The sequence below is a fragment of the Populus trichocarpa genome, chromosome 13, assembly GCF_000002775.5.
Source record: "Populus trichocarpa isolate Nisqually-1 chromosome 13, P.trichocarpa_v4.1, whole genome shotgun sequence".
Taxonomy (NCBI): domain Eukaryota; kingdom Viridiplantae; phylum Streptophyta; class Magnoliopsida; order Malpighiales; family Salicaceae; genus Populus; species Populus trichocarpa.
Window position 1 is genome coordinate 2,356,017 of NC_037297.2, and position 22,629 is coordinate 2,378,645.

The 22,629-nt window shown below is 34.2% G+C and overlaps 3 protein-coding genes and 1 non-coding gene across 7 annotated transcripts; all 4 read right to left on the bottom strand.

Moving 5' to 3' along the window:
• Positions 1-3,612: 3,612 nt before the first annotated feature.
• On the bottom strand, positions 3,613-5,962 carry LOC18110983 (guanosine deaminase). 4 transcript variants are annotated; one of them, XM_052446289.1, is made up of 5 exons: positions 5,782-5,962; positions 4,786-4,845; positions 4,223-4,413; positions 3,986-4,090; positions 3,613-3,890 (listed from the first exon to the last, which is right to left on the bottom strand). In XM_052446289.1, the coding sequence occupies exons 1-5, from the start codon at positions 5,789-5,791 to the stop codon at positions 3,702-3,704; spliced, it is 555 nt and encodes a 184-aa protein (XP_052302249.1). In that variant the 5' UTR covers positions 5,792-5,962; the 3' UTR covers positions 3,613-3,701. The 4 variants fall into 4 exon arrangements, with proteins under 4 accessions (XP_052302249.1, XP_024439218.1, XP_006389324.1 ...); XM_024583450.2 differs by having other exon boundaries at positions 4,786-4,836; positions 5,776-5,962; XM_006389262.3 differs by having other exon boundaries at positions 5,776-5,957.
• A 3,090-nt stretch (positions 5,963-9,052) lies between these two features.
• LOC18110984 (40S ribosomal protein S24-1) lies at positions 9,053-11,422 on the bottom strand. Its single transcript, XM_006389263.3, has 5 exons — positions 11,233-11,422; positions 10,408-10,449; positions 9,924-10,094; positions 9,413-9,499; positions 9,053-9,306 (listed from the first exon to the last, which is right to left on the bottom strand). Exons 1-5 carry the CDS (start codon positions 11,302-11,304, stop codon positions 9,274-9,276), a joined length of 405 nt encoding a protein of 134 aa, XP_006389325.1. The 5' UTR covers positions 11,305-11,422; the 3' UTR covers positions 9,053-9,273.
• Positions 10,724-10,810, bottom strand: LOC112323919 (small nucleolar RNA SNORD24). Its single transcript, XR_002977464.1, has one exon. It is a non-coding gene; the product is annotated as a small nucleolar RNA SNORD24 (small nucleolar RNA).
• Positions 11,423-18,446: 7,024 nt separating the features above from the next.
• Positions 18,447-21,883, bottom strand: LOC18110986 (probable serine/threonine-protein kinase WNK9). The gene is made up of 7 exons (XM_006389265.3): positions 21,409-21,883; positions 21,278-21,315; positions 20,859-21,086; positions 20,508-20,728; positions 20,164-20,321; positions 19,658-20,093; positions 18,447-19,567 (listed from the first exon to the last, which is right to left on the bottom strand). Exons 1-7 carry the CDS (start codon positions 21,484-21,486, stop codon positions 18,534-18,536), a joined length of 2,193 nt encoding a protein of 730 aa, XP_006389327.2. The 5' UTR covers positions 21,487-21,883; the 3' UTR covers positions 18,447-18,533.
• Between the last annotated feature and the right edge of the window lie 746 nt (positions 21,884-22,629).

Consider the following 22,629-nt stretch of genomic DNA (forward strand, 5'->3'; position numbering starts at 1 on the left):
GATAAATATCTCTTAAAGCTTCCAAAAATAATGTGCCCAATACATAGTTGGTAGCATCCATTAGAACAATTTAAAATGTTTTTTTTCTAAGAAATACTAAGCACCTTAGCCAGAGAGTTAGTGATTGAATTTAAATAATTGAATGTGAAAGGTTTGGTTAATTAGGTTGGGGGAAACCAAGAAAAATGTTAGGGTGTGTTTAATAGCAGAAACAATTTTCCCTTTTCTTTTGTAGTTTTTTTTCAATAAAGAATTAAAAAACCTATTTATTTATTGAAAATGAAAACAATTTTTTTTTTCATTTTTCAATAAGAAACCCATTAAGATTACAACTATTTTTAATAAAAAAACCATAAATCATAATTTTCATCTTAGTATTTTGTATTTGGGATAATCTAATTATAGAATAATAATTTTATTTTACTAAAATTGTTATGAAGAATTTATATTGTTAACTCAAAAGATATTTATATTAGATTTACAATAAAAATTAAATTTGTGTCACTAACTAAATATAAAAAAATGAAAAATATTAATTTTAATATCTTACATTTTTAAAAAAATGCTTGTGTATAAGAAAATTGTATTGTATATATATGTTTTTTTTTCTTATTTGAAAACCTTGTATTGAAAAATCACGAAGAACTTCTAAATCATACAAAATTGAAAAATTAAAAAATTAGTTTTTCATGAAAAATATTATGTTTGAATAGAAAAAACTATTTTTTTAATTTTTTTTTGAAATATTACTATGTTATGGAACAACAACTTAATCCCTGCATCCCTTGAATGAGAATCTCAAAGTGTACACGAACAGACGTAAATGTTTTATTTATTTTTATGTTTTAAAAGTATTAATTTTTTTTATTTGAAATTAATATTTTTTAGTATTTTTAAATAATTTTGATGTACTAATATCAAAAATAATTTTTTAAAAATAAAAACAATATTATTTTAATGTATTTTAAAGTAAAAAACACTTTAAAAATCAATAACAAGCATATTTCTAAACATCCCATGAGATTCATGCGTGGCTTGGATTAAGAAGCCAAGGCGTTTGCTTAGAATCTGCAGCACAGCAGCTGTCCATAGAACATCCTCTTCAACATCAATCATTTTTGTCATCAGTTAAGGATTTTTGCACGTAATATTCAAAATTTAAAAATGGTTCAAGACCAATATCTTTAAATTTTTGAAAAAAAAAAAGCTTCAAAAACTTGTGTGTTGTGTCGTTGGTTACAAATATTATTGTCCCCGGAACAGGTGGAATAATCACTTGTTACTCATGTAGTGTACATGTGATGTAGTATTCGCTTCATCTTCCCAAATTCAAGTGAAGTCGTCGGAGTCCATTATTATGTTCATAAAATAAATGTGACAGGAGAACATTACAGATGTGTTTCTGTCCCAAATGGTAAGAATACTCTATGCAATGGGATGTAAGAGATTTGGGTAGTGGAAACCGAGAGAAAGCATGTCTCCTTGTATTACTGTTTTGAAAATACAGAAATTCACTCCAAAACTATCTTGTCTTATTTTATATTTTTATTTTTTCGATCAAGCATGTTTTTGTCTCTTTTACACTAGAACCTTCTGTCATGAAAGAATAATCAAACACGATACTAGAAACTAAAGAGTCTTTTCTTGTTATCTTGTTGAGTATATCATCAACTGTCGGACTGATGTATTCACAGACAAATATTTGTCTTGCGGCCTCCTCCAGAATTTGAACAACATAATATGTGATTAACTAGAGAACTTAAAACATCAAACTAAGTTGGTTTTCCTTAGAGTAGTACAATGGGATGAGACAAGGAGCCAAAATTAATTTTTGGAACTATACTTTTTAAACAATGAGATGAGGAGTTTGTGATGAAATATTGATAATTGCAAAATATACATATGTTTTTACTCCTTTTACACTATGTTTTTTTAATGTATTTTGAGCTTATTTGAGTTTATCGGAAGTTATTTTTATGAGTTTGGCATGCCTAAAAAACTTTGTGAATTAATTGCTAAAGATAAGAAATTCTGCATTTTATGTTTTGAACCCAGCTTCTTGTGATAGGTTTTTCACCAAGTTAGAGTTCCTGAAAGAGAACGTGGGCTTAATTTAAGTTGAAATATACATGTCAAGCTTTCCAGGAATGTATTATGGGCAAAAACATGATCTCATTTGGATTTCTAATCAGACCTGCAAACTCAGGCCAGAATCCTACTTGCAGCAGGATTCTTTGTTTTCACACTAGATATTTAAACGGGAATATCTTGAGTTTTAGATATCGAAATCAGGCGATTCAAAAGCCCAAATTCATCTAAACATTTAGGAATAAAACTTTCATGAAGTACTCCAAGTCAGATAAAATCATTTTGAAGGCCAAACTCCGGACTTAATCTGAAGGATGAGATGGGTCTCCTGATCTGATCAGGAAACTAACGGTGCCGAGCATCTCACTACAGCTGAGAGTCTGACATAAAAATGGTGGGTCTAGGACCCAATAAAGATTTAGATCAAGCCTCTAACATGTTATGAATGAAAGAATACAGCTGGTATGGTCGGATATTTTAAGAAACCAAGTCAGAAACAAAGTCTAAGTTGCAACAGAGTTGGAATTATAACAGAGTTGTGACAGCAACAAGGTTAATTTTCAACACAAATTCTGAGAAATTTATTTAACATCAAGGACCAGATAAAGAAGGAAAGAATTAAGTATCATGAAGACTTCTAATTAGCCTAATAATCCTGAAGAAATTTGGCAGCCAATGAAGAGAATAAATAGAGCAGAACACAGCTGAAACAAGGTTTGGAAAAACATTCATTTCTTCTCTACTTTTGTCAATTTTCCAGTAACTATGAACTAAACTCCTGAATTCGGTTCATGAGGGATACATACCATCTCCATTAACAAGTTGTGAGAAGTAAAGTTATCATTGTAATTCTTTTAGATTCAAATATTTATTTTTTCTTGTTCAAAATTATGTTATCGATTGTTATTCAAGCTTATTGAATTGTTTTGAGATGACATGTATGTTTTCTAGTTTCTTTCAATCTGTAATTGTTGTTAGGGACTAGAGTATGAAGCAAAAGAATTAATTTGATTACTACAACTCTCATCTTGATTTATTAGGGAAAAATAAAATATGTTAAATTGTCAAGCTTTTGAATGTTTGCGTAGAATAAATGCACAAATTTTATTCCTAGACTACTGTCAAATGAATGAAAATTGCTTTTAATATTATATTCGCTTGATGGTAAGAAATTGATTAGAAAGCTTTTTCTAATTAATATACTTGTAATCTTATCGATTTCCCTTAGCTTTAAGAGATATCAAATTTATTTGCTTGACGTGAAATAATATTTATTTTACTTCGATAATCAACAAAAGTATAGGAATATGAATGTATGGACCTTTGAACTAATTTAACGGCATATCTATTTATTATTTTCAGAATTATTGTTTTTTGAATTTTTTCATTCAAATCCCCCATTCTTTCTTTCAGTATATTGTAGGAAGATTAAACGAAATTTTTCTTGGATTCGACCTAGTTTTCATGATCATACTAAAAATTTATTTTGTTTATGATAGTTTAATTAGAATTATATTTTGATGATTCTAACAATCAACCAACTATATATTGGACTATATCATAAGGAGATCATACAATAGATAAATACACAGTAAGCAAGCTTTACGTGAAAATCAATACATGGTAAATTTCGACTTGGTCTTTTCGAATACTTGTTCTGCGATAACAGCACCACTACCGTCGGCTTTCTTGATCTCCAAGTGAGCCTTCTGATAGAACCCAGTACCTCTTAATGCATCAGCAATGAAATCATCAAACCCAATTGCAATAGCTGCTTCAGCTTCAGCTCCGTAAACCAACCTCTGTTGCAGAAAATGCAAAAACACAAACGTGTTAGAAACTTGGAAAACTTGAAGCATTAAATATCACGTGAAAATGAGAATTTGAGCTACTCGACCTTGAGTCTTGAGAGATGGATGGCGCCGAAGCACATTGGACAAGGCTCGCAGGACGCATATATTTCGCAATCCGAGAGCTCAATTCGGTTCAGCTTCTTACATGCCTGCAAGATAAATTTATTCATGCATTGTATAGCAGGAATTACCAAAATAAGTTTGCAATTTGCACATCAACACACACGATACAACACTACTGCAGATAAAATCAAGGGAATATGATAATTTCAACTCTTAACCTCTCTAATAACAGTAACTTCGGCGTGTGCAGTGGGATCAGTGTTTTTCAAAACCATGTTGTGACAGCTCATGACTACTTCATCATTTCGAACAACGACAGCACCGAATGGACCTCCGTCACCACATTCGACGCCTTTATAAGCTTCTTCAACTGCTCTACTTAAGAATTTATGGTCTCTATCCTGAACAGCTGGTTGATTAATCAACAAAAACTTTCATAATCAATAACTATCAAGAGACAGATACATGATGGTCTTGAAACCCAAGAGTCCTCCTTAACAGGGAAAACAGCAAGGGAAAAAGACAAGCAGCGAAGTGGGGACTGGGAGCCACGATGCATTAACACAAACAAGGACAGAGACAAATTTTCTCAGTGTTCACAATAATGAAAACGATCAAATTGATTGGGGAATTAAGAAATGGAAATGCATAAATTGACATATGTTCCTCATAAAAGTACATATAATTTGATCAACCAACTGCTGGCGATGCTAATTTATCGTTAAAATGTCCAAACATGTTAGAAAAAAAAAATGGAGCAAGATACTCAATTGACATTTACCTTCTTGATAACCAGCAAAAGAAGATGCCACAGAAATAGTTTGGTCTTCAGCTTCCATCACTATTGAAAAGCAAGAGGGTAAAACAAAACAAAAATGTTACCACTGATCTATAATTGATGAAAATGATATATAATTATCTAAGATTTCTTATATACATGATGACTTTAACTAACTTGTAGAATCCAAAAACATCTGTTTTAAACAAATTTAACCAGTGATCTACAGCATTCAATCATACTAGCATTCACTTAGCCGATTTTATGAGACAGTCATGGTAAAGATTAAAGACCAGCTCTAAAGTTTGAATAAATGGTATAATTCTTAGATTTACAATCAGTAATTGCTTTCTCAGAAATGAACCCATCCATTATCTTTGCTAGTTTAAACATCACAAGACATGAAAATGTTTCTCAAAGACAGACCGTAAGGACTATTGTTGCTATCATTATACGTCTATATATTAAGCCTCAAATTCTACAAATCAATCTGTAGAAACACAGAAAAAAGAAAGCTCACTCTGTAAATGTCCAAAACAGGACATATAGCTGAAATTCTTGGAAAGTCTGCCATTTTAAGACATCCAGATATCTTTTCAATATATTAAAGGTTAAAATTCCAACATTACACAGCCAAAATGTTAAAGGGAAGAACTTTAACTCTTCGTTTCCTAATTAAAAAAAGAAAGGAAAAAAAACAAATAAATTAAACAAAACTAAAATCTAAATTCATGGCAGCCAAAAAAAGTTCAAGCTTTAATTCCAAATATACCAAATTACCAACCATAAACATAGAACCAAAAGAAAATACAAGAAAATTAATCAAACTCAGAATCCCATTAAAAGAAAACAACAAAACTTTCAAAACATAAAGCATGTAAGCACAACATGAGCCAGCTTAAACCATGACAAAAAACATCGATGCAAAAAAACACCTTCAAAACAAAAACCCTTCATTATAATTCAAGAAACGACAAAAGAAAAGTTGATTACCATTATCATCCTCCATGATGAAAGAAAGTAAAAAAAGAAAATGGGGTTAATAAGGAATGGTGTGGAAAAGAGTAGATAAAGAGAAGGAAAGAGGAGTGCAAGAGGATGATATAAACTAGTCCACCAATTCACTATATTTATAGTCTCACTTCCAAACAGGAAGGGGAAGAGAGAGAGAGGGAAAAAGAAAAGGAAAAGGAAAGGTACACGTGAAATTGAGAGAGAGACAAATGGGAATCTATGATTGTTAGAACTTCGAAGCCGATTCACTTTTTTTTTTTCTTTTTTTTTATTAAAATACAGCCACAAATTATTATTATTAATTGATTAACAAAAACACTATAGAGTACAGTTAAACCACTTTATTCACATTCCCATAATACTATTTACTAGAATATTATTATTTTTATTTAGTTTTCTTTTTAAATTTACCTTTCAATAACTCAAAAAAAAATTATTTATTTATTTTTTCAATTTTATTATCAATATTAGATGGTTTTAAGAATTATGTTTTATGATTTTTTTAATTTTTCATGTTGAGTTACATACAAGTCTTATGGATTTAAGTTTTTTTTTTTCTTCTTGGTTTCAACCTTTAACATTATATCGGTTGGAAATGAGGTTTCATAATTTTTTTTAGCTCGTTTTATATGAATTTATCCTGATCTCATAAATCAGGTCATGAGTTTAATAGTTAACTTGAGTTGACACGGTTCATTATTTTGTATTGCTTTTTCTAATTGATTTTTTATATTTCATCCTTCAAAATTAGGTTGATTAGAAACTCAGCTTAATAAAAAAAATTTATTTTCTTTGTATGGGTTATTCTAAGACCTGGGTCGCAGGTTTGGCAGATTGACCCGAGTTGACTCTATTTATTTTCTAAGTCCTTTTTAATTGAATATTTTTTAATTGGGCTTCACATTTATTTCCTGATTTGTTTACTATGGGGTTATCACGATCTCATTACTCGGGTCGTAGATTTGACATATTGACCCATGTTGACTTGGCTCATTTTTTTTTAATTGAATATATATTTTTTTCAATTTCACCCTCCAATAACTCAACTCATGTTTGACTTGGCTCATGAGTTTTGCGAGTTAAGCTGCAAAGTTTAGATTGATCCAATATATTTCGTAACAATATTTTAAAAAAAAGATATCATCTTGAATTTTTTTAAAAAAAATCAAACCACGCATTTATCAATCTTCGGGTTGCAAGTTAAGCCACGAAGCCTAAGTTGATCAAATATATCACCATCACTATATTAAAAAAAAATCATCTTAAAACTTTTTAAAGTCAAACAACGTTTTTTACCGGCTATTCAGGTTGTCTTTGAATCCGTTATTCAAATTGGTTGAATCACATCAAGGTAACTCTCACACGATTTAATTTGAATCTTGAATTTGGCAAGGAGACAAATCATGAGTTTTTAAAGTTAATTCGTTGTGTCGAGTTTAATAACAACACCAAAACAAATCCCCACCACTCGGATATTATTTTTAGGTTTAATTTTTTTTTATTGCCTAACACGAGCAAGTAAACCAGTACTAATAATAAATAAATTGGAAACTTTACAAAACCCTATTATTCATTCCTTTTCTTTTTTTCAAAATTAAGGGGGAAATTATGTACAGATTTTGTTTTTTTTTTTGGTTTCTGTCATATTTCTCACTTGTGAGATTAAAAGAAGTAGGTGCCAATGGATTTGCTTGACTTGTATAGATTGGAGACGTGTATAACATCGGATTTATAGTGATAATAAATTAATTTCTGATTACTTTGAATCGATATTTACCTTATACGTATGGATGGAGTGATTTGTATACATTCAATGAACGAGCTAAGATCAAATAGTCTGGACACGCTACAATGTATTAAACATAAGTTAATTGAGCAGCAAGACTTTCAGAGTCTTCATGAGCTAGTAATGGTAAGGATTTCATTATCCAACAATTACCAACTTCCTTGCCTGAAAATAAATAAATAAATAAATGTTTGATATTGGTCTGGTGCAGTGGCACACGACTTCTCTTTTCGGATGCCAACCACTTAACCTTCATAGTTTGGCATAATGCCTTTACTATTCATCAATAAAGGGTGAAGGCTGCCATTAACACAGAATCCATATAGTGATATAGTGTAGAGTGCTCCTTAGAGTAGGGAACCGTCTGTTGATTTTGACAGAATCATGGCTTGAACCTCACATTGTTTGTGGTTTCTACTGCAGCTACCACGAAGTCATTGTCTTACTGTCCAAATTAACGTTATTTTTACTAAAATAAATCTATTTAAAGGCGTCTGGATGATGATGACTTGAATTGCTGTCCTGTTAAAATGGCTCTATAGTCTTCGGGTGGCTCAGTTTGGTTGCTTCAAGTTAAGAAAGAGCGGTTGTTTGCTTGCTTCAAGCTAACAAATGGTCCATCTAGTTTTTTAACTAAGAAACTCTCCAATGGCCAATCCATGCACGTCCTTTTTTCAGCAACTGAAGTGGCCAGCAAAGAATCTGGAGTGAGTCTGAAAATCTTAAATAGATTTAGTCAAGAACATAATCAAAGCGAAAGCGATGCGAAAAGCATATTGATCTTCAACCGACCAAACTTGAATGTTTCACATGGACTTCCCAGAATCAATATGCGTGCAAATCGTGCTTTAAAAGGGTCTTACAAGGACATGTCAAGAAGCTAGAAATTATGTAGAATTGTGTGAACGTGTGACCTACCTCCTAGAAACTGAAACCAAATTCGTAACTCTTTCCTCGACCGTCGGTAGCTTCGTCCTCTCATTCACTCTGGCTCACTGGATTGGATTTTGTCCCACCTTAAGCCGAATAACAAGAGAAAGACGCCTCTGCATTTATTGCTTGGGCACTAAAATAAATAAAAAGCTTGGTCGGGAGCTGAGTCTAAGACCCACATGCACGTACTCTAGCCTAATATGAAAGAGGTGGATCATCTGTTGTATGCTGTCGAACAAATAGGTAGGTCAAGGAATACACATCTCATACATCCCTCGTCTCATATTCAGCATCTAATCCCAATCTTCGGAATATCATCAAAAGAATATGATAGAAATGGATTCGTTGACGGGAAGCACAAAACATTCACCACTAATTTGACGAAAACATACCATAATTTGCAGAAAATATACTGCTAGTTGGCAATCACATTGTAATTTTAATTTTATTGTTCCATGTTGCATTTTGAAACCTTCCTTAAAAGAGTTTCTTCATGGGATCTAATTCCAGGTGCAGCATTGAGTATCATTACGAAAATAACAAAAAGAAAATAACTAGAAATATATAATGGCTCGATGTTCCAGAACTTGTCCACAGATGAGTGCTCAAAATCAGATAATTTAGCTAAACATAAGATAACCCAAACATCCACACAAAGAAGAAATATTCCATTTCTAAATGATAGGGCACAAGACTATTGAAGAAACCCCCCCTGGTGCATAAGGGCACATAAAAACTACCACAAAATCACCTATAACTCACTTCTTCTTTGCAGCATCTCCAGCCTTAGTCTGCATCAGAAAATATTAAGGTTAGTTATTACTCTTGTAACATAAAGTAATGAAAAAGGAAATAACAAACATCAAGAGGCAATCATAAATAAAACCAGGAGCTCACCTTCTTGACTCCACGGACTTTCTTTGCCCTGTTCTTTCTCTCCTTCAATTGCTTCCTCGACTTCTCTATCTTAGTGGCAAGCCCATTCTGCCAATACAAGACATAGATTAAGCAAAAATGCATGTGATGGAGAGCTTTCACAACTGAACAAGAACATGATTCCGACAAACATTGACAGAATGACATGCTTAATCAACCCAACAGAATATGAAAAAAACACTCGCAGAACCTTAATATTTGGCTACAGATAAGAATCACATCTATAACTAATAGAAACTTGCAAAGGAGCACTCCACTAATAATTATCTTTCAACAACATCAACTACATACTCCAAATTGAATAACCAGGTCAATTCATTCTACAAGTGTCATGTTCCAAACTATGATTTTAATTTTAGCTCCATATACTTAATTAATACATAACTTGCATAAACCCAAGAAATCCACAAGAAAAAAATATCAAAACAAATATGGAAGTTGAGATAAAGGAGAATGTGCATTTAAGACATACCCTAATGAGCCTGTACTTGGGCTCGTACTTCTTTGCATTGTCAACTGTATCATAAATCAACCCAAATCCAGTGGATTTCCCACCTCCAAAATGGGTCCTAAATTTGAACACAAAGATTGTATTGGGGTCCTTCACCTCATACAAATTTGCCAGCTTCTCCTTCAGTTCTGCCTTCATAACAGAACAAGTGCAAGATAAACAACAAAACCAGGTGCATCAGTCACTCAAAAGTCAACTTTTATAATAAAAAATGGTCAATGCAAATAACCTTAAAAAACTCAAGGTGTAAGTTATGTTATCCCTACATCAGAACTATCTCACAGTTAATTGTCCAATACAGCCCCATTTATGACAATAATGGAAAATCGTTCCAAATCCTCATATAATATGCAATTTTTTTTCAAAAACCATGGATGAAACAGATAATGCTCAGAAAAATAAAGCACGAAAAACTTCAAAAAGCAACACGAGACTGAGGATATACCTTAGAAACATTGGCTCTACCAGGATGAAGAACATCAATGATCTGTGTAAATCAAAAGAGAAGAATTAAACCAAAAACACTTGAAGACCTTACTTAAAAAAGAAAACAAATACAATGGAATACACATTTTCATTGAACTATAACCTATGCAAACACAGATATTAGTAGGTAATGCTCTAACAGGGTCCATTTGACACCAAAGCATAATTGTTCTACAATAACCACTAATGCCAGGGTCAGTAAACACGTTACAACATCTCATTTTACCAGCCAACAAAAACTCCCAAGAAAATTATTTGAAACAAAAAGGATTCATGAGCTCAGAGATGTTGGTGGAAACTAACATCAAATGGATTCCTTGAAACCCATCAAGAGTAGCAAATATTTTGTCATATCACTGGCCCCTACTATTTTGTCCACCTCTGAATTCGTACACAAACATTAATCACTAACGTAAATTAAAAAGAAAATGAACTTCCCTAATCTAAAACACGCTTTATTTCTATTGAAGCAAAACAAAACCAAGACTATTCACATTAACTAATAAAAACCCACAAACAATATTCTGCATGTCCATTTAAGAGCCGCGATCCATTCAAGTACCAACAATTTATTCCAAATACAACAAACAATAACACTAACACTTCCAGGAATAACATTCATAAACAACCATCTCAAAAATTCTAAACTTTCTTCCTTACAGTTCAAGATCTAAAGGACCCAGTAGAACAAAATCAAAAACTAAAAAAAAAATTCTTTAATACACCCTCGTTTGGGCACCTAGAAAATGAAGAAAAAAGAGAGAATGCTAGGGTCAAAGCTTACAAATTGCTTCCTTGAAAGGAGACGATTTGTCATGAACTTCCTGGTACGAATGGTAACTGCTTTGTCTGCCATGATTTCAATCAAAACCCTGGATTTTGTTTTTGGATTTTGGAGGCGGAGAGCTAGAGACTGGTGAATAGCTGCTGCAGCTCAAGGAGATAGCGATGGAGGACCAAAACCCTGGCTTTTATAGTGTGGTGTTTATAGGGTTATTTTTTGGATTCAGAGATTGAATCGTGCCCTAAGGAAAATAATTGGGCTTTATAGGCCTTCTAAAGTTGTTGGGCTAAATCAATTTCGTTTGAAGGCTTTGAAAATCTAGGCCCATTGAGTAGAGAAGTGGCAAAACCCTGGTTTTTATATTGTGATTTTTATAGGGTTATTCTTTGGATTCAATTATTGAATCGTGCCCTAAAGAGATTCATTGGGATTTATAGGCCATTTAAATCTGTTGGGCTAAATCGATTTCTTTTGAAGCCTTTTGAAAATTGAGGCCCATTTAGTAGAGAATACTTAAGAGAACTTGGCCCAGAATGGCACCCACGAACACTACTAAGCACTAACGAAAGTTTACTTGACGCCACCATTAAAGAATGATTTTCCATAGAGTTTCGTTATTATTTTGAAATAAAAGAAATGAAGATATAGGAGATAAGATATTAAGAGTGTGGATTATCTTTATATCCTTATTATAGATAATACATAATAAAATATAAAAAAATTATTTTACCCTTAAATGTTTTAGTGACAAACTTATTTTTATTTTAGTTTATATTGAGTACTGAAATTAATAATATTATAATTCTTGGTTATAAAATCCGGACTAACCTAGCAAGTTAACTTGGAATCCAGCCAATCTAAGGTCTGGACCGATCTAAGTTTAAGAAAAAAATAAATGAATGATTGACTTTACCTGATCTGATAAAATACTCGAGTCACCCAAGATAAAACACGATTGCTTTGATTTTGTTTTTAAAAAAATTGAGTTAACTAGAGTTAACTCTACCAACCCATGACCCTAGCTTTATCTCGGATCGACTTCTGAGTTCTTTGCCGTTAAAATTGAGCCACCAAAAGATTTCTCTATCCTAAATTTTTTCAACGAATGATGGACGTGAAAGGACTTTCTTGCACACATTGTAGATTAATTAGTGCATATGGCCTTCTTTTATTAACCAAAGATTATACCATGACAGGCATAAGTCGTAAACTTTAAGGAACACATATGTTTAGTTAATGACTTCACAGATAATCTTAGAAAATCATCATGCTCTGAAATATCATAGTGATTAGAGAGCTGTGGAATGTAAGCAGTGCCTTGTAGACCATTAAAACCAGACAATGCTAGAATCATAACTGCAAATAGTTTGGAAAGAACGCTATAGGGCACCCTTTTCTATTCTTTTGAGGTTATTCTGTAGAAACGAAGGTATTATCTGGACAAGGGTGATGAATCACTGCCCGGAGATGAGGGGGAAGTTGCTTTTAATTTCTAATTGTAGTCGGTACGAGGGTGCTTTAGAGAGTAGTGGAATAATTTTTTGGAATATTGGCCTGTGAAGTTTAGCAACAAGGACAGGTGTTGGTTTGCAAAGATAAAACAAAACCTGTAGGTTTGTTACAGAATGCTGGGAATAGAGCTTTCTTAAGCTTTGCTGGGGCAGTGGCAATTACACATGAGATTATAGTTGACTCTGAAATTCTTTTGTTTCTCTGAGACCTGTAGGGCTACACCTTTGAACCTTTTTAGAGCTCTTGTTGCCTGGTCTCTGAGTTTTTTATGATGTATCGGGTTTTTTCTTCATATTTTCATTTTCTCAAAGGGTTGCGTGCTTTAACAAAATGATCAAAATTGTGGTTTAATCTCTTTTCTTGATTCTAGAACACACGGGATTGGTTTCGTGGTCGGCGTTATGGCCAAGTCTTGAGGCATTGTTTATATGCTTTCGGCAGAAGAAGTACACATGCAGTCAAGAGACTAGAAGATCTTGCTTTATTATTTTTTGAATATGTTTCATTTCCCTTTGAACAATCCATCTCAATAACCTGATGCCATGGGCATTCATTTCATGAGAAACTGCCAGCATTCTTTTACATCGAGAAAATGATTCCATCACTGTTTCGTGTTGTTTTTTCTTAAATGTGACACGTTTCACAAATCTGCCAAAGATTAACTTTTAAAAACCATGATAATAATTTCGTGAATGTCAATGAAACTCTGTTGTTACCCTTGAGAACATGCTCTATCATCTCATCATGTAAATCTGTTAACATTTAGGTTAGTTTTACATGGATTTGTCTCCGTTACAGAGACCCCAGTAGCTTTGCTTTAGCACCCTGATTATTTGCATCTCTGGTTATTCATCTGCAAGTATACAGCCATTTCCTAAAACTTTATCTGGTTTTTCATATATCTATGCATGTTCTTTTGGATTTTGCATATTTTTTTGTGTAATTTTTGTTCAGGCTGTCTTCTTCCCGCTTTTACATTTCAAACATGATTGATATGTATATATCAGGACTGATGGATAGATGCACATGCACTCTGCTTTCTTATCAGATGGATATGAAGCGAAGCATGGAGGATGGTGAAAAACGTTTCAACCAACTTTCCATGGGAAATTTGATGAAGAGACACTTGCCAATATGAACAGCATAAAAAGGCAAAGCACAAAAAGCAAGAGATCTAATGGATTTGGCAATGAGTATATAGTGGTAAGATCACTTCTCTAAAGTTTCAATATTTTAGATCTCATATTTAAGTTCTGGATTGGAAGACTTTTTGCACTGTGGTATTGTAAATTTTGCGTGCCATTCTTCCACTTCAGGCAGTGCAGTTTAAATATATTGTCATGCAGGCAGTTGAGGTGTTGTGGACACCTCAGAATGAAAATGACATGCTGTCAGAGAGGGAACTGCCTGAAGATTACCCACTTTTGAGGCCTCTAAGAGTTCATATCAGAGACTTGTGTTTTGCGTTGGAGATGTGGAATTTACTTTGCAAATTAGGTGTAAATTTATATAGAACAAGCCCACGGTATACAGAGTGTTTGCCTGGTATTGAGCAGATGTTCCTGAACTGAATTTTCGAGCTTATCAAGAGATAGATTGTGTATCTACTGAAACAGATCAGAATTCTTTCATTAGCAGTACAGCAAGTATGATACATTCTAACAGATCCAAAAAACAAGAGTCTACAAGTCTATGGAGGTTCGGAATGCAGCTCTAATAGAAATATTGATGTCCCTTGTGATCCTTGACTGGACAATGTGAATAGCTGAAAAATGCTTCGCAATTCTAAACAGTTATCTTTGTTCTTGGCATTCCTCTTTGGCATTTTTTTTAATTTTTGTTCTGCTTTGCCAGGCTGCTATGTCAGTGCTTGTTTCTATTTTAATAGTCTCATGTAACTACTAAATCAAGGCATCTCCATTTCAGGAGTCCCCGAAGCTTCAAGTAATCTTTAGAATATTTTCTGCTGTGATTTCACTATATAAATCCCTCATTATTGTAACGAGCTGGCTCCATCTTTCTATATTACACCTAGTCAAGTTGACTAGGTATAAAATACGATAGAAGGCTGTGGATAGTTTGAATCGTTCCTGTTAGGTGCTGATAGATTTACCCTTCCTGAACTCTTAAAGGGTTAGGCGGATAGATTATGAGGAAATGGATAGGGATGGCCATTGCACAGCATGATCAAGGCCAGAGGTAGATAGCTCATCTGAGCTTCTTTCTTTTGTAGATCATGACTAACTTGATCTCCCTAGTAAGGTTCTTGATAGTGTACAGGGTTCTTTCTGTACGTGGGTTTTGTAAATTGACCTTCCCTCCACAATACCTTGCATCGTTTTCCATCAGGGTGAAAGTTCAAGCAGATTTAAAGTTTTTGGTTATGGAGGATACACACAATGTGTTTCAATTAGTTTCCATTCATAGTATTTATTTTTGGTGGTCCTACTCTAGGCCATAGCATTTTGGAGCAAAATTTTAACATCTTCTACTTTTCTAGCTAAAACCCTAATTTCCGTGGAGTATCAGAGTTCTTCGCGAGGGGTTCTACCTATTTGATAATGAGGAGTTGATCTAAACTTTACAAGTGTTGTCGTTATCACTAGGCGTGGACTTTGGCCTAACATTCACCACTGTCATGCATGATGGGAACTACCTGCAATAAAGGAGTTCAAATGGCTTGGTTTTTGCTTTATGATGTCATGGTAGGAACATGGACATTAGTGGTAAGGTTTCTAGTTGAATATCTCATCCCATTTTCCTTTTCTATTGGGAATTTCATTCACTGGGGTGTTTTTGGTCTGGATTTCTAGAATTGTCAACGAAAAGTGTTATGCTTTTTAACTGATCAATACCTTGAATTCAGTTGACCAGGGCAAGGCTAAGTGGAGCTTGGAGCTTTTTCTTTATTCTAGGCAAGCTCCTTTGGTGCATGAGCCTTGCTAGAAATCCCACTCTTGTCTGATCAAGTCAAGATTGTACTCTACTCGATCGTAAATCTCAATACAATCAAACCTTCTTGATCAAGTTATCATACACTGACTGATTCACAGCGTTTGCGGTCAAGAAAATGTCAGGATTTAAAGGCACCCCATCAATTATCGTTGAATTCTGCTGTTAATCTGATGGATGAAATGTTCAATCATCAACTCCAACGTCAAAACTTGTCACTCACGCATTTCAACCAGGTTGCAATGGAAACTGAGTTCTGAAACTCCTATGCTGCCACAGAACTGTAATATGTGGAATCCTCTGATTTTTTTTGGTGGATATTTCATGTGGTAGGTAATTGGTTGTTAAACTGTGAGTTTAGCATGTAGATGCGTTTGTCTTTTGTGTCTTTGCCGCAGCATCCACATCTTTTGTAAGTGCGAGATCATGCCCACAGTACAGCAGAAATATCTCCCAGCTCCCACTCTATCACCAATACTCATTGTCCAATCTACAACAAAGGGCGTGCGTGCCTACTTTCCAGAAAGACCAAGATATCATATATATACATAGCTGTTCTGAGTGGAATATCTGCTTTTTCAAGCTTTCTTCCATTTTTGAATTTGACATGGGAGTGGTGATTGGCGATGAATCTGTCAAACCATGCCTCTTGATAAAGTTGCTTCCTGTTGAGGAATATGCTTATCCAGTAGGTGTATGAATCGCCACTATCTTTCTTTAATAAAGGAAATAACTTTCTATAGGATTCACATGTTTCCATTTGTCCTATATATCCTGCTGTGGGCAATGACTGTTATCACAAAATTATGACAAAAGCATACTTCACAGAGTTTTTCCAGTGTTCTCACAGCAAGAAAATATTTCTCAAATTAGCATAGTTACCCCTAATCATCGTTAATAACATCCTTAATCATCATTATCTTCGTCATCATCGCATCATTGATATGAGAAAATTAACCAACGGGTGAAAAAGCTTCTCAATCATTGAATGTTTTTTTTTTCCAAGCTATTGAGCCACCACTCGATATTCATTCAATTGCTTTCTATCACATATATACATGCCATGATTCATTAATAGCCTTAATGGCAATGCCTATCCTTTGTGACTCACCTAATAGATCTCTACACTTTACAAAGACAGTCACCCCTTTAATCATCGTGAAGCAGGCGTAATTTGGCATGGCATGCTTGTTGTGAATCTTTTGTGTTTAGCTAGCTTCATGTTGGTTTTATTTTATTTTATTTTAGTTTATATATATATATTTGATTATTTTATTGGTTGCTTACAATTCAAAGAAAGAATAAAGAAAAGAGACGTAGCTTCACAATTCTAGTCAAATTTAATTAGGTATTGGTCAATTTTTGAATGAATTAAAGAATTTTGTGAACTTTTTTTTAATTTAATAAACAATATTTTGTTAAAAACAAAAGTATAATAATGAAAAGAATGGAAAAGGTGTTAAGAAATCAAACCAAAATAAAATGAGTACCTTCTCTGGTACTTACTTGAAAGCAATATAATATTTATCCTATTATTTTTACAACTCAACTAATTGATTGATGATTATAATATTAAAATTATTAATTATTTTTTATATTAATACATTAAAATTATTCAAAAATATCTAAAAAAAATCATTTTTTTAGACAAGAAACAATTTAAAAAACTAGCTGTAGTTATTCTCTTTTAGGATATTTTCGAAACATTATTTTATTCAACAACTCTAGAATTCTCTTTATTTGGGTTCAGTATATATAATATATAATTCTCTTGTGTATATTATTCTATTTTTCTCTGTAAGAAATACAAGCATGAGTTCTTGCAGAGCATAGAGCATGGCAGCACTCAAAGGGTACAATATTTGTACATCCTTTTTTCTGTAAGGATGATTTGATTATTTATTTTATTTATTAGTAAAAGCCTGCCTCAAAGTCAGCATAGACTAAGGCCATAGGTGACCATATATTATTAATTGAATGATATTGCTCATGTGGGAGACCCATGCTGTATCTTCATCAGCATGAATGAAATGAGCTATCTATATTCTATAATGCTGTAGTGGGCCATCTTCTCTTTGAAAAAACCTCTCTATGATTGCCCTAAACTGTGGGCTCCGCCGGTAGCTGGCCATCCAGGGCTCTTCGGAAAACCTCTAATATATATATATTGTTTTTTATATGAATACATCAAAATTATTCTAAAGCACAAAGAAAATCAATGTAAAATATTTTTATGCTAAATACATATCTGAAACGTCCTCAAACACAGATTTAACTGCAATGCAAAACAGTTTCGAGAAGATGTCCTGTTCTTGGTAAATTTAGTATGAATTGAAGACGCAAAAAGGACACCAATTCAATCATGTAGGATCTTACACAATCGGTTGGTCCTACAAACTTCAATGATCGTATCCCCTCCTCATGATAGCAAATAATGCCCACCCTTTTTGGTAGTTCAAGTGTAAATGCTCCAAAGGATGTCATCACTGCACTTCAACACCCTTTAAACCCTACGTAATTACATTTTTCATCATGCAATCATGAACTCCATCACATTGTTTGGTAGCTGGCGCTATCCAGGCCAAATGGATAATGTAAATGGTCTCTCGATAACTCATTACACTTTGATTAATTTTACAAGCCTCAGGATTTTACATCTCAACTCTTTATATGATTTGTTTGTCTTTGTTTTGTGTGATGAAGACAGTCTAGAGGCAGGCGGGGAAGCACTGTGTGGATGGACATTAATATTTGCTAGGCCAAAAAAGGGTGGATTTATTCACAATAGTGCTTCTATAATGTGTATAAGAATATAAAAGAATGGATGCCTCAAAATATTATACATCAACAGCATCAACTGGTAAGGATGTTGTCCTATGGAGCGAGTGTGGGAGCATTGGCCCGGTGCAGAGATTCTTGGCATTGACCATATCTTTCGCTCTTGGGGGTTGATTCATTACCTTGTGATTCCAGGGCCTTTGAGTATCCGAAAGGGCGCCGGCATGAGTATGCAAACTATGACTAATCTGCTTAGCAAGGGATTTCAAGAGATCTCCATTGCTGCCTTCTTGAAATGAATTCAACATTGAAGTTGAAGAAACCACATTACTTGTTTTCTCTTCCCCGTTCCTAGAAGTTGAAGGTTTCACTGCAAGTCCTAATCGTTCATCTCTAAGTTTCCTCAATTCCATTTGGTGTTTCGCTTTAAGCCATCTCAAGTCTTGCTGGATTTCATTCTCATTACTGTCCGCAAGGTCATTGTACAATGAAGTCAGTCTGCTAAGAGAACCGGAACCTGTGAAGTGCTGAAATGACTTTCCTCCAGGAATTCCATTTTCCATCTTGGTATCTTTTGTATCCTTTTCTGGGATTGACTGATCAAAATTTGCATACTCTTCATCCGACTGACTTTTTCCCGAGCCTATTGGAGTAAGTTGCCGGCTTTCTTGTTGACCCCAAATTTCCTTATAGTGCAAGTAGTCCGGTTGGTTGAGTATGTTTGGCGCCCCTTCTGTTAAATGATGCTCAGATTCATCCACTTCAAAAATGATCTCTCCAAACCTTCCATGCATTGAAGCACATCCATGGCTACAACATGGATTATTTGACAAAAAATCCATGAATGAACCATTAGAGGTGCAGGTGGAAGCACAATTGTGACACAGAGTTTGATTTGCAAAGCAGGGTGTCTCCTCTATGCCTGGCCCTGGCCTCCATTCAGGTACCAAGGAAGCAATCTCCCCATCAATCATATCTGCTATTTTAGTCACATCTTGATCGGTGATATCAAGCTCGGCAACCATTTCAGTTGCCACGCTCAATGCTGTATCATTTTCAATGTCAAAAGGGAAATATATGTTTCGTATACGACCTGCAAAGAGATATAATTAAAGTGATTGCTAATATGGACATTTACCTGTACAGAAAAGATAAACAAAAGGAAAGAAAACAATTCACTAACCTTCTTTATCTGCAATTCGGAGTCTTAAGAAGATGCCACCATCATCACCCCTCTTTCCTTTTATACTTATGTCAACGTTTGCAGGATGTTCATCATGATACTCGAAAAGTTCAATTCCACTCAGTTCGACCTCGACTTGATGATATTCCCATTCATTCTGAGCCTCATAGTCATAACCATTTAAGTATCCACTACTGTAGGAATTATTATTGTCATGATGCTCAAGATAAGGTGGCCTAATTAGGGGTCCTAAGCCATCAACTTCAATCCTATGGTCCAACAGTCTCAAATCGGATTCACAACCATCAATTTGGAGAAAAGGGTCATTCAACAACTCCCTTGCAGATAGCCTAAGTGACACAGTGGCCAAACATTTCTCAACAAAGTGTCGTACTTCTGGATCCTTTACTTTGTACAAAGCATCTGGTTTTTTCCCCTGAAGTAATAAAGCATGTAAGTGAATACATCATGTTTTGAGGGGGGAGGAAGGCAGAAGGGGGTCTTACAGAGATAACTTTCTTGTAGATTTGAACAGGATGAGTGCATTCACTATAGGGATATTCAAAAGTGACCATCTCCAAGATGCACATACCAAACGAATAAATATCAACCAATTCGTTGTATGCCTCTTCATACACTTCTGGAGCCATAAACTCAGGTGTCCCTGAAGAAAGGAGAGCCCCACAGAAAAGAAGAATAAACCAAAGTTTAATTATTATCAATATAAATCACAGAGATCCTAGTACCACCTGAGAACTAGACTCTTCTGTTATAAGTCTCAACTGATTCTAATGCTCTGGTTATAGTGACCAAATAAAGAGAATTCATGAGATTTGTCAATTAAACCTACCAACACAATGAGCAGCATGAGATTTTCGAAGAATTGCCGCAAGGCCAAGATCTCCAATCTTCACCTCTCCTTGGTTCCCATTCACAAAAATATTATCACACTTTAGATCTCTGTGGATCACAGGAGGGTCATGGCTATGGAGATAAAGAAGCCCTCTCAAGATCTGCCTACACCAATGCTTCACAGCTCGAATGTTTACTCTCTTGTGCTTTAGTCTATACCTATTGAATACGAAAAAAAGTAAAGAGACCTACTTATACGATGATGAACAATACAAAAGACCCACAAGGCATAATCAACAGAAAAGCAAAGAATGGGTCATGAAATCATTATGTTTTGACAAATTCTTACTGTCTCAAAGTCCCAGAAGTGAACATTTCCGTCACAAAGTTGATGTTCCTATTTGCAGTATCAACCCAAGAAGTGTAGAACTTCATTATGTTCTTATGCTTCAATGTCTTAAGGAGATGAATCTCACAGTAGAGTCTTTCAAGATCTTCAGGACTTTGTAAGAAATCATATAGCTTGACCTGGTTCCAAGCAACTTCAATCCCTTCGTACTCATCAAATGCTCTATAACTGCCCCAATCAAGAAACTAACCGTTACCAAAAATTCGTAGAAAGAGCCGAAAAGACTCCAACTTTTGCAAAAATATTGCATGAGCATCCATCAAATTCAAGCAAAAAAAACTAAGGAGCCAAACATGTGAAAAAAAAAAACTAAATGGGATTCCATTAAATTAATGAGAAACAAAAACTTGGATTCATACACTATCTTTGAAGCTCCTCGGCCAAGGATTTCATTGTACTGCAAAAAAAACAAAAGTAAACCCCAAAATCAAACTCACAATTCATTTCACAGAAGAAACACACACGCACAGAGAGAGAGAGAGAGATGTACTCTGCCATATCTTCCAGTTGGATCAACCTCAACAAACTCAGAGTAATCAGGTGGTTCCAGATGTGAAAGACCATTCATTCTCCGAAACTTTCAAAAACTTATTTTTACTCTCTCTTTTTTCCTTCGTTATGATATGTATTTCCCCGTACGGTAGTTTCTTTCTGTCTTCTTGACTCAAGGAAGGACTCAAGAGAGGGAGAAATGAGAGAAAAAGACGATTTCTTTATTAAAAAACATGGTGTATATTGTTTCAACAACCCTTTTACAGATAGATGAGAAATGAGTAATCAATCAGAAACAAGTTACAAGAGGGTGTTTTTAAAAGACAGTTTCTTTTTCCTTTTTTTATTTTTTAACTATATTACAACATTTTTAGAGTAGAGGATGCCTACAGAATCCACCAACCACACCATTAAAGAACATGCCAAATAGAGAGAGAGAGAGAGAGAGAGAGAGAGAGAGAAGGGGTGGGTCTCCCTCCTCCTCTTCTCTTATAGCTTTGAAGTAGGCCTGTAGCCTGCAAAATTTGTGAAAAAAACTCAACGAAAAAAAAAACTGATGGACAAACATGGGACCCAGTTGACTGTGATGCTCAAATGTGGGACCATGTTTCACGAGCAAAGAAAATTAACACGAAGACATCGAGCTCCTCTTGGACTCCTTGCAAATGCCTAACATAAGCATCCAAAAAAACAGTAAGAACTATTGCATTAGATAAGTAGTTTGTCCATATTTCCTCTTGTTTGCTCCTCTCTTGTCTTATTTCTTTTCCTAGTTGGTTTGCTAAGGTCTTTGTTCGTTTTCTTAACTCATATTTTCATTGTTTTTGAGGCGGTCTCGTGTCAGAACATGTGAAAAAAATAATCTCGAGTGAATATATCAGGTGTTGATAGTATATCTAAGATCTTATTGAAAAACAAATAATACAAATCTTACTGAAAATTGATTCAAGAATATTCTTAACCATTAAGAAGATTTTACAATGGAGACAAGTATGTTTATTTTTGGTGCTAAAGTGAATTTTCTTCCTTTTATTTTGTATTGACATGATAGGATAGATGCATCATCCTACGTACAAAAAACATCCTCTAACAAACTTCCCAAATTACCATCTAATGGCTAATGGCTGATGGTGGTGTGATCAGGATTTCAGAAACAGTGGGAGAGAGTATATTATTCTTTATATTAATATGTTAAAATATCTAAAAAAAAATTAATTTG